Source organism: Corylus avellana, chromosome ca5 (genome assembly GCF_901000735.1).
Source record: "Corylus avellana chromosome ca5, CavTom2PMs-1.0".
In the NCBI taxonomy this organism is placed as follows: Eukaryota; Viridiplantae; Streptophyta; class Magnoliopsida; order Fagales; family Betulaceae; genus Corylus; species Corylus avellana.
Window position 1 is genome coordinate 27,608,869 of NC_081545.1, and position 13,315 is coordinate 27,622,183.

Below are 13,315 nucleotides of genomic sequence, written 5' to 3' on the forward strand. Positions count from 1 at the left end.
TCTTTGGTGTGCTGCATTGAAGGTGGGGTTGATAACTTCTTACACGACTTGAAAACTCGACACATAAATACGAATTATCAACTCTGAACTGATGCCTTGTGCAATTTGAATAATACCAATCAAGTCCCGCAATGACAATGTTGGTGCGAAACATGTTTTCTGTAGAAACTCATCTCTCACCCAAAATCAAAAACATGGAGCATGTTATTTATCTGTACCATAATTTATTAATTCAGCATTATTCATAAAAATAAGGAACTTAAGAGAAGGAAAAAGAGAGGTAGATGCATTTGAAGGTTATTTTAAAAAAAAAAAAGAATTTACAATTTATTTTAATTTTTATGAAGGTTATTTTTGTCGACATGTGAAACATTAGCAATTTTGTGAAATTATGTGTACTTTTTTTCAAATAAAATAATAATAAATTAAGAATGAAGCGCCTCACACACTTTCCAATTTCCGTGTGCTTTTCTACACGTGGTAACTCAGGTAAAAGTAATCACTTCCTCTCTATTTACCTTTTCCTGAATGCATTGGAGTTTGTGCAGTGGCAGGATCGTCTGAGTACCGTGCACTGAACTGTCCAAGATCCAACCTGCAGGCTGCAACTGATCCTCGCCTAGGGTCCACATTAAGAAATGGTTCAGATCGCACAGGATATATCAGCGATGGCAGAGTAGTTAGGTGTTACCGTGCTTTTGCCCGTACCAGATTCGGGCGGGGTCCACCCGCGACCGGCACATCTATCTGCTCTTCTGGTTAAAAAAGATTTCAACTACCTATCTCTTATCTTGCAAGTTAAGATTTGTATGAAATAAAATCAATTATAATAAAATCGTTTTAGTGCTTCATAGGATTGAATTTGACGCACAGAGATAACGAAATGAGACAACAAAATCTGGGGAATTCTAGAAAAGATTCTCATCTCTGAAACAGAATTTAATGAACACTGAATCCATTTAAGAGTTTTAAACAAGCTCATATAAATACAGAAAGGGGTTTTTTTTTTAACCCCAAATTTGATTCCTTTTTTCAGTTTGCTCTTATAATTTGGAAGAAGAAGATGGCAATGGCAAGCATTGGATTGGGTCCTTGGTTCCACAAGAAGATCGTCGATCCTCTTCTCCAAATCCTCCGCAGGTACTCTCTCTCTCTCTCAAAAGATTTTGTCTTTGCTTTATTTCTTCTTGTTTTTTGTTTGTGGGTGCTGGTTTATTGGGTGTGATTGAATTGACATTTGGTGGGAGTTTATTGGGTTTGTGCTTTATTACTCATTGCTATCGGTCATTAATTGGTATTATGCGTTTCCCATGCTTAGATTTTGGCCAGTTGTTTGTCAACAAGCATTGAGTTCTGGATTGAAACAGCTTACAGATCTGAAAAACTAATTTTCCATCCTTTTCCATGTTTGGGCAATGAGAAATCAGACGCAAAGAAAGGAAAATTTGATTTTTGTTCCAATCCTTAAATTCCTCTGGATGTAGAGATCAGCTCAGTTAAGCCTTGTAGTATTATTTGATGGTCATTTATTTATTTCTTTAATGACTAAAACAGTAGAAATAGTCAAAGTTGGAGTTATTTTGTTTTATATTTATAAGAAGAATAAGCCTCCGAGAAAGCATTTTCAGTTTGTAAATTTTCTTCTTTTTCTCAGGGGTGCTGAGCCGAAGCAACTGGCATTCTCTGCTGCTCTTGGCATTACCTTGGGAGTATTTCCAATATGTGGTATATCGCATTTAGAAATTCTATATATATATATTTTAATTCCTTTTTTGTCTTACAGGTGGTGAAATTAAGTAGTTGTGCTGGTTGGTCGTTATTATTAAATTGATCTTTGAAGCATGATTCATAGTTTATTTACACACCTTGTGCATTGGTTTTGCTTTTTATGTGTGTGTCTACGTGAACAGTGAGCTATTGAGTGTACTACAAGCATTCCTCAAATGAACTAATGTTTCATTAACAGGGGTCACTGTGTTTCTATGTGGGATGGCTATTGCATTGCTTCAATCTCGTTGCCATGCTCCAACTGCAATGCTGGCAAACTTTATTGCTACTCCATTAGAGTTGAGGTGCTTGTGTGCTTTCATACCATCAATTTAAACCAATGGAGATCAATTCTCATTTTATATTCGGATTGCTGATATTTTTTGCTTTCCAGTCTGCTGGTACCCTTCTTGCGCCTTGGTGAAACTATCTCTGGTGGACCTCAATTTCCATTGACATCTGATGCTCTGAAGAAGGTCTTAACTGGGCAAGCTTCGCGTGAAGTCCTCCTAAGTATAGCTCATGCGGTAGGTAGCTTAATTAACGTCCTTTAATTTTAAATCTCTCTCTCTCTCTCTCTCTCTCTCACACCTTTTATGGGCTCATTAAGAGCACTAGTTATTGCTACTTTTGATTTTGGCTCACTGTGCACTGGCATTCCTTTTGTTTCTGATAATAGAGCAGTTATCTTCAATTGCTATATGTGGACGCTAGGATGATCTGAAGTGTATTGATTTCAGTTCATATTTTGTTACTAATGGGGTCTCTGGGAGTGTTTGGTATCATGTTCATGATACAGTGATGCTAATATTTTAACTACTTGGACAAGGTTGTGAACCATGGAGTCCATCATTGTTTAGCTACAAATACCTGAGTACAATTTGTTATGGTTGCATGAGGCTTGGGATACTTATGAACTCAGTGACCAAGTTGTCTCATGAGTTAGGACTTTAACCTAAGGGTTCAGACCTTTAACTCTTCATAATGATAGAAGTGGATATTTTTACTTTTTTGGCTACTCTGGCAACAGGGTAAAACTATCCTGCAGATATACAGGACCAGTGAATGGTGACGGTGTTTAAAATGAAACTGGATTTGTAGTAATTTTGTTGTGATTTTGGTTGTTATAAACAATTGTTAGACTATTGGCTTTGACTACCAAGGAAGCCATCTCTATTGCCTGGGCCACTTATGCTTCCATGATGCCTCTCAGACATATGTTTGACATATTCTATATGTCTCCAGACTCTCCATAATTCCTGAATCTTTGCTCCCATGTGCATATAAATTTTGACTCAAAGATGAAATGCATGCTCAAAGTTACCTTTTTTATGCCTACACAACTTTGAATGGTTTATATATTTGTTTTGTCCTTTTATCTTGTTGCTTCTTCCAAGCACTTCCTTATTTATTGACTTTTGATGAATAATGTTAGGACTATGGGTGTGATTATATTACGTTACAATTAAAATATTAATTCAATGATTAAATTCAATTTTTTCTATTGGCTCAATTTTTTGAGACAATTGGTGATTTATACATGGTATCAAAGCCGTGGTTATGTGTTCGCACTTTGACTCTACTTTAAACCTCTATTTTAGTAATATATTCTACGTATTGAACCCACTTATTGAGGGAGGGAAGACGTGTACGCCCACATGTGGGGAGGAGTATTAAGAATATTAATTAAATAATTCAATTCACATCTTTTTATCAACTTAAACTTTTGGGACAACGGATGTTTTATCAGTTACCAAGTAATAACCATAAAGAATTAGATATATTAACCAAAACCAGATGACACAATAATATAGACACATCCATTCATGGCTCTGTATTCACTACAACTGTCCCGAACTCTTTGCTGTGACAACATGTTCATCTCCTTTTGTATCTTATATTCTATGTCAGTCCATGCTATATAGCCATAAGAGGATGTGTATAAAAGTAACTAATGCAAGAGAATTTTCTTTAAAAAAAAAAAAAAAAAAAAAAAAAGCAACAAGGCTTGTAGTGCTCTTTTAGGCTTTTGAGCACTCCTATCACTTGCAATAACCCGTTTTCTGTCAGCGAGGTGCTACGTAACATGATGCAATTACTGTTAGAAAAGGTAGTCATGCTACATTCATGTACTGACCAGTTTTTGATCTCTCATTTGGTTAACAATAAATTTCACCACCTTGTCCCAAAAAATGAAGGAAAAAGAAAAATAAGAGCAGAGGTTCAGAGACTGGACTAGCACCTATTGTTGGTGATGCTTTAACTGTGGTTGCTTAGCTTAGTTTCCCTGTCAAACTTAGTTCCCTGTGCATAGAGCTAGTCAAGGCCACCAATGTGATTTCAGACTACAAACTTTATGTACTAAATGACCAAATAGTTATCGTTTAAGCTCGTAGGGAGATCAATATGTAACACTTGAGTAGTTATATGTTAATTGACACCTAAATCATTGCATTTCAGTCCTGACATGAGATGTCTTTGCTTGCCTTTATTTATGTTCTTTTTCCCAGCTTCCCTTGATATTTTAACGACAGCCACAATTGCAAACTAATTTATCTATCAATCTTTGCAGTTGTTGGGATGGCTTGTTGCAGCGCCCTTTATCTTCGCCACGCTGTATGTGACATTCTTGCCGTGTTTTAAGTTCTTGGTTCACAAGTTCAACCCTGTTCCTTTAAGCCCAAAGAAACCACTTCATTCAAGCTCCGATATCAGGCTCAAGGTAAGGGATGTCTGACTAACTATTTGTGTCTTTCATCCCATCAACAGGAGCAGTGACATTTGTTTCTAACCTAATACTTGTACATAGAACACTTTTATGCTCAAGATGCACAAAGACGTTTGTATCAGTGTCACGCTTGTTGTATCAAGTAGTGTAGCCAAGGCAATATTTGGATAAAAACTAATGGAAGTATGAAGTCTATTCACAATTATGACAGGAAACGGATGAAACTCTCTCTATTGCTTAGCACCACCTATTTCATCGAATTGTTCGTTGAATTATTGGTGTGCTTTCGAGTTGGATACAGGCTGAGATTCACATTGTAATGGTGTTTTGAAACACACTAGAATGGATCATAGCCTTGATAGATACAGGACCGAGGAGCTGCCTGCTCTTTTCTACCCATTGCTGGTCGTGGGATCACAAGATATATTAGTTTTTCAATTGGGTTTTTCACATCAAACTCTGCTTGTTATTTAGAACTTCAATGATATTATATAGGTTTCTTTTAACATATTTTCATTATTGCATTTCTGATCTGTTGATACCATAGTCCAAATTGAAGGCCTCAAAAAATGGTATTGAGACAAGGAGGGCGTTCGTGGCCAGGGCTTATTGTTCCTTACTTAATTTCTTGAGTCTGCACAAGATATTGAGAGAACACAAAAGACAGAAAAATAAATATTCCTGAAGAAAGAGCTGTTGAGTCTATGATTTACATATCAGATCCTCTTGGATTCCTTATGCTTTGTTTTTTAATTAAATAGTTAGGATCTTGTCATAGAACTAATCAATTTAATTTGCACCATTTTCTTCTAAACCCTCATTAAAAAGGGGTGAGAAAAAAAAGTAGGGATCACTAGATTGTCCCTCTCCGTGTCCATCTTCCTCCTATGTGACTTCTTAGGCATTCTTCTGCATATTAAAATGTTTTGAACTGTGGAACCTTACTAATTTAGCAGGCCAACCAAAATATCTGAAGTTTTACTACCCTTTCAGCATCACAAAGGTCCGTTTAAAAGATAATATTGCAATTTCTTGTGTGTTGAGAAAATAAATGGTGGGCTAATATCTTGTTTAGATATTCACACTTTCATTTGTTATTTATAGGGGAGATTACACTTCCAGATTAATACGCAACTCGTCCATTACCAAGAGCTTTCATGAATAAATCTGTCAATTGATCTTTTGACTTTTCATTAAGGAGTAACGGCCTCTTTATTGACTAACTTGTTTTAGGTCCGTTTAAAAGATAATATTGCAATTTCTTGTGTGTTGAGAAAATAAATGGTGGGCTAATATCTTGTTTAGATATTCACACTTTCATTTGTTATTTATAGGGGAGATTACACTTCCAGATTAATACGCAACTCGTCCATTACCAAGAGCTTTCATGAATAAATCTGTCAATTGATCTTTTGACTTTTCATTAAGGAGTAACGGCCTCTTTATTGACTAACTTGTTACAAACAATATGACAGTACACTTCAATATGCTTCATTGCTTTGTACCTTCAAGAAAACGGGATGAGAAATACGAATGGCACTAACTCTTTTACCAACAAAGGCTTACTAAACTGATGTGTAGCTTATTCATTGGAGAAAAACAAAACAATTAATTAATAGAAAAGTAACGAGTACCAATGAATGAGCTACATATTAATTTAGTAAACCTATGTTAGTAAAAGAATTATGCCCCTAGCATTTCTCAAACAGGATTAGTGTCTATATAAATTGTTGTCTAATTATCAAGAATAAATTATCTCTTTAAAATGGATTTCTCCAACTACCATTTGCTTCTTGTTCTTCCAGGTAACTAAATTACCTTCGTGAAAGATACAATAACTTGGGGTAAACCTTTTAGGACTTGTTTGGTTTGCAGAATAAACCCTTTGAGTGGAATGAGTATTTTTATAGAATAGTCATTCTTTTATTTGGTAAGGGTCTATTCCTGAGAATAGTTATTTCCATGAAAATCACTAATTCCTTACACACAGAAATAACTATTCTTCTAAAAAATAAGAGAAATAGTTATTTCTTAAGGAATGAAATACATTTTACATAAACACCCATATATATTTTTTTTTTAAAACTAAAAAAGGAAAAAAAGTATAATATGGAAATTACAGTGGGTGGCCGACCACCCATTGGCCACCCCCAATGGGTGGTCGGCCACCCACAGAGAGGTGGGGGTAGTCGCACCACCCTCGTGGCATCTCAAGGTGGCTACAGCCAGACTTCAACTCCAATTTTTTTTGTTTTTATCTTTTCTTCGTTTTGTTTCTTTTAATTTTTATAAATATTTCTCAATTTTTTACTTTTCAAAAACAATTCTCAGTTTACCAAACAAAAATTATTTTGTAGAGTCCATGGTTTTAAAATGGAGAAATGCTAGGAGTACTAATTATTTTATCAATATGAACTTACTAAACTAATGTGTAGCATATTTATTGGTGTCCGTTACATTTCTCATAATTAATTGTCTTGTTTTTTTTCCAATAAACAAACTATACATCAATTTAATAAACTTCTCTTAGTAAAAGAGTTAGTACTCCTAATATTTATCTTTAAAATGTGTAATCGCAAAGAACAAAAAATTTATACAAACTAGTTTGTATGAAATTTTTTACGAACTAACTTATAAAATCAACAGTGTCATTTTTTTTTTGTTGTTGAAGAAATAACACATGTAGCTAGCGTGTGAGAAATACTTTTTTTTTAATTACATGTGCTTCTCGCTTTTTATTTTTATTTTTATTTTTAATAACTTGAAAAACACATCGATTTTTAAATTTAAGAAATTTGTGTCCGTAAAAAGTATTTTCCAAATTTACCTTTTGTCAAAACTCAAAAATCAAAAACCCAAAACACATTTCAAAAATTTTACCCAAACCCAAAACCCAATTCCATTTTCCCGGCTGGCCATTTTAGTAAGACCGCTCGAATACCTCCCTCCCAAAATCACACACAAACACTCTCTCCCACACTGAGAAGATGATGAAGCTATCGCGCCTTTTGCCGTCCAGGTATCAACTGGCTTAATCTAAGACTATTTAAGTGTTTTCATTATCCGTTTGGCCACAGAGAAAGTAACAGGGGATGGGATTTGAAGTTTTGGTGGGATCTCATTTTTCGATTAGCTCTAATCCACCTGTTGGGCTTCTTTGATTTTTTTTCTTAAAGAGATTTTTTTTTTTTTTTTTGGGTTCATTCATGTCCTTCATTCTGTTTAGTTTGGGAAGTTGTTCTTTTTTTTTTTTTTTTTTGTATGAGATTTTACTTGTGCCATTATTAGGGAAACTGAAACTGGAGAATCTGTATGTTCTGCGTCTGTTGATCTCTCTTTGGTTGCCGAGAAAACTTGAGTTTAAATGAGAGTAAAGCTCTGATTTTTTTTTTTTTGCAATGCATAGGCGATTCAGTGTTTTGGTCATATTTATTCTGCTTTACGATAATACATGTTTTGTATATTTTAGTTCCGCACTCGTTTGATTGAACTGTAGGTACTGTCACACCTGACTATTTGAAACTTGAACTGTTTCTTCCTTATTGTTTTTGAGTTTGTTGCTGATTTTCTAATTTCTTTGTCAAAAAAACAGGAAGCAGTTGTCTGAAAAACTGTTATATGGGAAAGTTGCTGATGTTAAAGATTCTTCATGGTTGTATGCTTTTACATTTCGGGCTGGGATATCAACTGCTAGAGAGAATTTTGCTTCTAAAGGTTTTGCTTTAATCTCTATGGGCACTTTTCAGGATTTGTCTTCCTCTTTGCTTTCTATCAAATGATCAAGTACAATTGGACATTTGCGTCCTTTTGATTCTGAACCTACAGGAGATGTTTCAAATCAAATATTTGCTTCTTATGATGTTTACAAGGGCAAAGCTTCACTGTCTGTGAGACCTGTTCTCCCAACTTTCACCAAATCGGATGTATGAGTGATTTATTTTGTTGCTTTTACAATTATTCAAGTGCATCTTTTTCTGTGGAGTTGAGTAATGCTTCTCATTTATCTCTTTCCTGTCACATAGTCTGGTAGTCTTAGAGTTCGTCGCCGTGGTGTCATGATGTTGTCATTTTTACCTGCTGTTGGTGAGCGCAAGTATGATTATGAGAAGAAACAGGTAATTTTTTTAGTTCCTTTCTCTTTAAAGTCTTAGTACACTTATGAATTACAACCGCAGCTCTGTAAATTGCACCTTGCACATGGACAAACAGTATCCAGAATTTTTTATTGGTCAATTTCCATAATGATGTACACAGGATTTTTTTGAGCCTTTTAGCTTATAAGTGCTCTCTCTCTCTCTCTCTCTCCATACAGATTAACTTACTGATTTACTGGATGTTCTGTAGTTTTTTGCTTTGTCGGCAACAGAGGTTGGGTCTTTGATAAGCTTGGGTCCCAAAGATTCTTGTGAATTCTTCCATGATCCATCAATGCTAACAAGGTTGATTTTTTTTTCTGACTTACTATTCTTGTGGAAGCATCTTTAATCTTGACTCAAGTTTTGATTGCCAAGAAGCATATTTTGATTCAACCAAGTTGTTTAGATGGCATTATCGTATTGTTTCGTTGTGCAAGCATCCTTTTTTTCTAGCCTTTATGCTATTGAAAAATGATAAGTGCTTCATTATGATGAGTAATTTATGTTACAGTAATTCTGGTCAAGTCAGGAAGACCTTATCAATTAAGGCTCATGCAGATGGTACTGGCTATTTAATTTCTTTGAGTAAGAACTCTATCCGCTCATGCTTACTTTTTTCCTTGAATGACTTGAATTTGCTACTTCTTTGTAATTCATTTGCTTTTTGCATGAATTGCTTTTGCGTTTAGCTCAAATGGTACTTCCTTTGTAGCAAGGTGGATGGTGAGGTTGTTGGCTCAAATTCCACCGGGTGTGTGTGTAACTTATCAATAAAAAAATAAAATTTTTTTTTAAAAAAAAAAAAAGGAGTAGGAGGGGGGTTGTTCTAGCCTTATTATTTCATTCAAGTGAGGTTAGGATTAGAAAATGTTTTTATGATGCTGTCATTTTTATGTCAATAAACTTCTATTATTTACCGATAGACCAATTTAAGGAAGAGTAAGTGGTTATAATTTCCATTGAATTTTTTCTTAGTGTTTTTGCTTATCCAATTATGCAAGCACATGAGACTGCTAGATTTAATGGGACATCGTTGAAGTTGGAATGTTATAGCTTTAAGCATGTGGAAGTAGTACTGTCTAGATTTACTGGTTTCTGGGTAATAATATCTAGACTTGAAGCTTCTTGGGTGACACTGACAAGATTTAATGTTTCTTGACTGATACGTAGACATGGGAAAAAGTAACTTGCAGTTTGTCTAGGTATAAAGGGGTTTGTTGATTAATGTTTGTGGCTGTGGCGAGCTGCCTCTTAGTAATAATACCTTTCTGGTGATTTGTAGGATCATAGGGAACAGGAGAAATTTGAATGTTCTGAAAATAAATTATCATTGGCTGAGGGATTGGAGAGCATGTTGTTTGATAGTTGTTCTAGTGGCTGTTGATTCCTAGTTTGAATCACATCCCTAGAACAACTTTAAAACTGGGATTTCATTAGGACATTCTTTTTCCTTAAGTGTATGGGGTGGGTTCAGATGTACATTTGCCATGTGCTTCCCCTCCCACTCACCATCACCTCCCAGCAGCACCCCTGGTAGGCCTGAGTGGATATATGAATACATTAATATTTAGGTAACCTGAAGATGGAAAACCACAATGATTCAGGATAAATTATTAAGTAGGGCATCTCTGAACCTTTTTTTTTTTTTAATTATCGAACTGCTTATTCATTCATCTACAACATTACCAGGCAGTTTTCATTATTGCAATCTCTAGGGAGGTTAGGTGTGAGTTAAACAGATGTGTACAAATAGGCAGAACAGCTTCATGCTTTTACATTGAGGTCAGATCTCTCTGCAAACGAGAAGTTGATTTTTCCTTGCCTGCAGAAGTTTTGAAACAATGTTCATCTGAGTTTATTGGTTCCATTCTTCCTTATTGAATTCTTAACAATTGTTTCAATTATTTCTATGCTTCTTTGGCAGATGTTGTCAACAATATTCTTAAAACCAAAGAATACTTCACTGTTCCTGTCACGACTGCAGAAGCTGCAGTGATAAAGACAGCTTGCAGCGTATGACAAAATTCTTAATAATGCTTCATCATCTTTTTTTTTTATTATTATTATTTGAATTTTCATGGATTCTTCAACACTTTTTGTATTGGCAAGAAAGTTATTCCATAATTTCAAATGGTATTTCCTTAAATCTGTATATAACACAAAGTACATGATTTCCTTGATATAGGTCAAACTCACCTATAGCCATCATCATATCATCATAGCCTCATAGGTACATCATACTGTCTAATTTCCCTCTTGAGCTCAATATTCACTTGTTATGTTTTGCAGTTTGCATTGCCCCACATCTTGGGTTGGGACCGGTTAACTAATCAGCTGCCGAGACACATAGAGGGGCACCCATCAAAAGTGGATCCAAAAAATATGGACTTAGAGTGGGATAAATGAAATCATACTGACCAAGAATCAAATAGAATGTTCGCATTGGATGCCACCTCTTCGTATTGTTTATCAATTCAAAAGGACTATTTTGTGGGCGTGCTAAACCGTGTGCTTTATTTTGTGTAGACTCTTATGTAATCCTGTTTCTGTAACCAAACACTTCTTTTCCGCTTTCTAGTGACGTTCTTAGTCGTAAACCAAAAAAGAATTAGCGCAAAACTAGAAACTATTATGTAAAACTTTTAGAATTAGCTATGGTATTGGTTCTCTGGATCACAGGGTGCTACTTTCTATCCCTGAGATGGCTAGAAATTGTCTTCTGGATGTAATCCTAAGGAACTCAAATATGGTGGTATCCAAAACGCATATGCAACTTAGAAAATTGTTGGGCACCTTGTAACTCATCAAGCAGCTCATCAATTATAGGAATTAGACACTTATTTTTGAGAATTTGCTCTATTCAACGACTAACCAACTCTAGTAACATTTCCTTTGTGCTTGCCTTAGAAAGTTATCCTCTGCCCATTTAATGTGAAGTTCATAGTTAATTTCAAGAAATTTCATAGCACGTCTCCCATGGCTCTAAATCACTCGATTCCCAACACTACTTAATCGCCTAATGCCCAATGATAACAGAAAAAATGATCGACTCGTAATTCTTAATCTTGCGCTAGAGGGTTTGTTCTCAAACACTTACCTTACAAGTTAAGATTCTGCCTTGTATGCCAATTTCACCTCAAACTGGTCATAGGACTCCACTAGAATTCAAAGTATTTTTGCAATATCGTCATTTAAGAAATTATTGGTACTATCGATATCAATTAAGACAGTTACTAGTTAGCATTGGAGATATCCGCTGACCCTCATTGTTTGGAGGTTGGAGTAGCCGGCTCATCCGTGAATAGTGACTGCCATTGAATCTTCCGCAACTTTAAATTCATTAAAGTTGGAATCAAACTCCTTGCCATCAAATCCTAGATGAATCGATTTTTCCACAGGTTCAATTGAGTAGTGATTAACTGAACATTGGTGTGCATAAACAGTGTGCACGCCAGTGTTCATATATTATTATTATTATTATTATTATTATTATTTGACTGTTTAAATAATATTTTATAATATCTTAACACTAGCGTACACACTGTTCATGCACACCAGTATTTAGTTAATCACTACTCGATTCAATTACTAGTAACCTTTCTTGCTTGCATTGATGTCTCTTATGCCACTTCTCATTATAATGACAACAAAGTCCCTTAGTTGACCGTTGCTTGAGCTTTTCTTGTGTTAACAAGATAACCAGAGGTTGACGAGTTAGATTTGGAGCATTGCTACTTTCGCCAACCATCTTGTTCAATGTTCACCACTTTAGTTGTTTTGTGATTTTCCACACCAATCTTTTCCTCTTGTATTCTTGCAATTGAAAATGCAAATGTGATTGTCCTTGATCATTGGACCTTTACTTCTTGTTGGATTTCTAACCCAAAGTCCTTCAAATGAAAGTTCTCACCAACTGCCTTTTTGACCACCCTCAAGTTTAATTGTTGATAAACAACTTTGATATTCACTCACGGTTGATGTCTTATGAATCTTCGCTAGCTTATTGTCTACATTACCATATATTAAAAGACTAAATCAAAGGAGTCATTCTACAAATTCATCACATGTTGACTTTCTATGGTAAGCTACCAATCAAGCAAGCCAATATGACGTCCTCTTAAGACTAATTGATACTATCTCAACATTTAAATCATCAAGTGTGAGGTGATATTTGAAGAATTGTTCTGCTCTTAATACCCATAGTGAGGGATCGCCATCATTCAAGTTTGGAAAATCCAATTTCATACTTGGAGCTCCATGCTCTTGCTCCATTCTCAACCAAATTTTTGATAATTCTCAATTTTTGTCTTACTTGACATATTGCTCTCTTTGCAATCGAACTTTCAATGATTCTTGATTTTTGTTTAATGTAAAGTTCATTGCTTGACAATTTAGTGCTCGCTTGACAGTTCTTCTAACATAATTTTCCATTAAATTTGCTCAACTTTTCAACAATATTCAAAACAATTATCAATTCAAAGGAAACCTCGTTTAGTAAAACGTTACTATTAGAGTTAAGTTAGTAATGTTAAGCTCTCTCTACCGCTTATGTGTGAAGGGCATAAAACATTTTTTTTTTCTTCTTACTCTTATTCATATTAGAACAGAAATTTCCTCATAACCGACATGTGCTTCATATTAAGCTGTAATATTAAAATTGAAATAAGGGTTACATAAGACTAGA

At 35.0% G+C, this 13,315-nt stretch overlaps 2 protein-coding genes across 3 annotated transcripts; both read left to right on the forward strand.

The window, feature by feature from the left end:
- Positions 1-565: 565 nt before the first annotated feature.
- Positions 566-5,005, forward strand: LOC132180256 (uncharacterized). 2 transcript variants are annotated; one of them, XM_059593005.1, is made up of 6 exons: positions 566-758; positions 1,037-1,140; positions 1,655-1,725; positions 1,967-2,072; positions 2,162-2,294; positions 4,340-5,005. In XM_059593005.1, exons 2-6 carry the CDS (start codon positions 1,064-1,066, stop codon positions 4,502-4,504), a joined length of 552 nt encoding a protein of 183 aa, XP_059448988.1. In that variant the 5' UTR covers positions 566-758; positions 1,037-1,063; the 3' UTR covers positions 4,505-5,005. The 2 variants fall into 2 exon arrangements, with proteins under 2 accessions (XP_059448988.1, XP_059448990.1); XM_059593007.1 differs by lacking the exon at positions 566-758 and adding an exon at positions 783-797.
- A 2,359-nt stretch (positions 5,006-7,364) lies between these two features.
- Positions 7,365-11,326, forward strand: LOC132181492 (single-stranded DNA-binding protein WHY2, mitochondrial). Its single transcript, XM_059594741.1, has 8 exons — positions 7,365-7,514; positions 8,088-8,209; positions 8,321-8,418; positions 8,518-8,610; positions 8,840-8,934; positions 9,143-9,216; positions 10,556-10,644; positions 10,921-11,326. The coding sequence occupies exons 1-8, from the start codon at positions 7,483-7,485 to the stop codon at positions 11,035-11,037; spliced, it is 720 nt and encodes a 239-aa protein (XP_059450724.1). The 5' UTR covers positions 7,365-7,482; the 3' UTR covers positions 11,038-11,326.
- Positions 11,327-13,315: the final 1,989 nt, after the last annotated feature.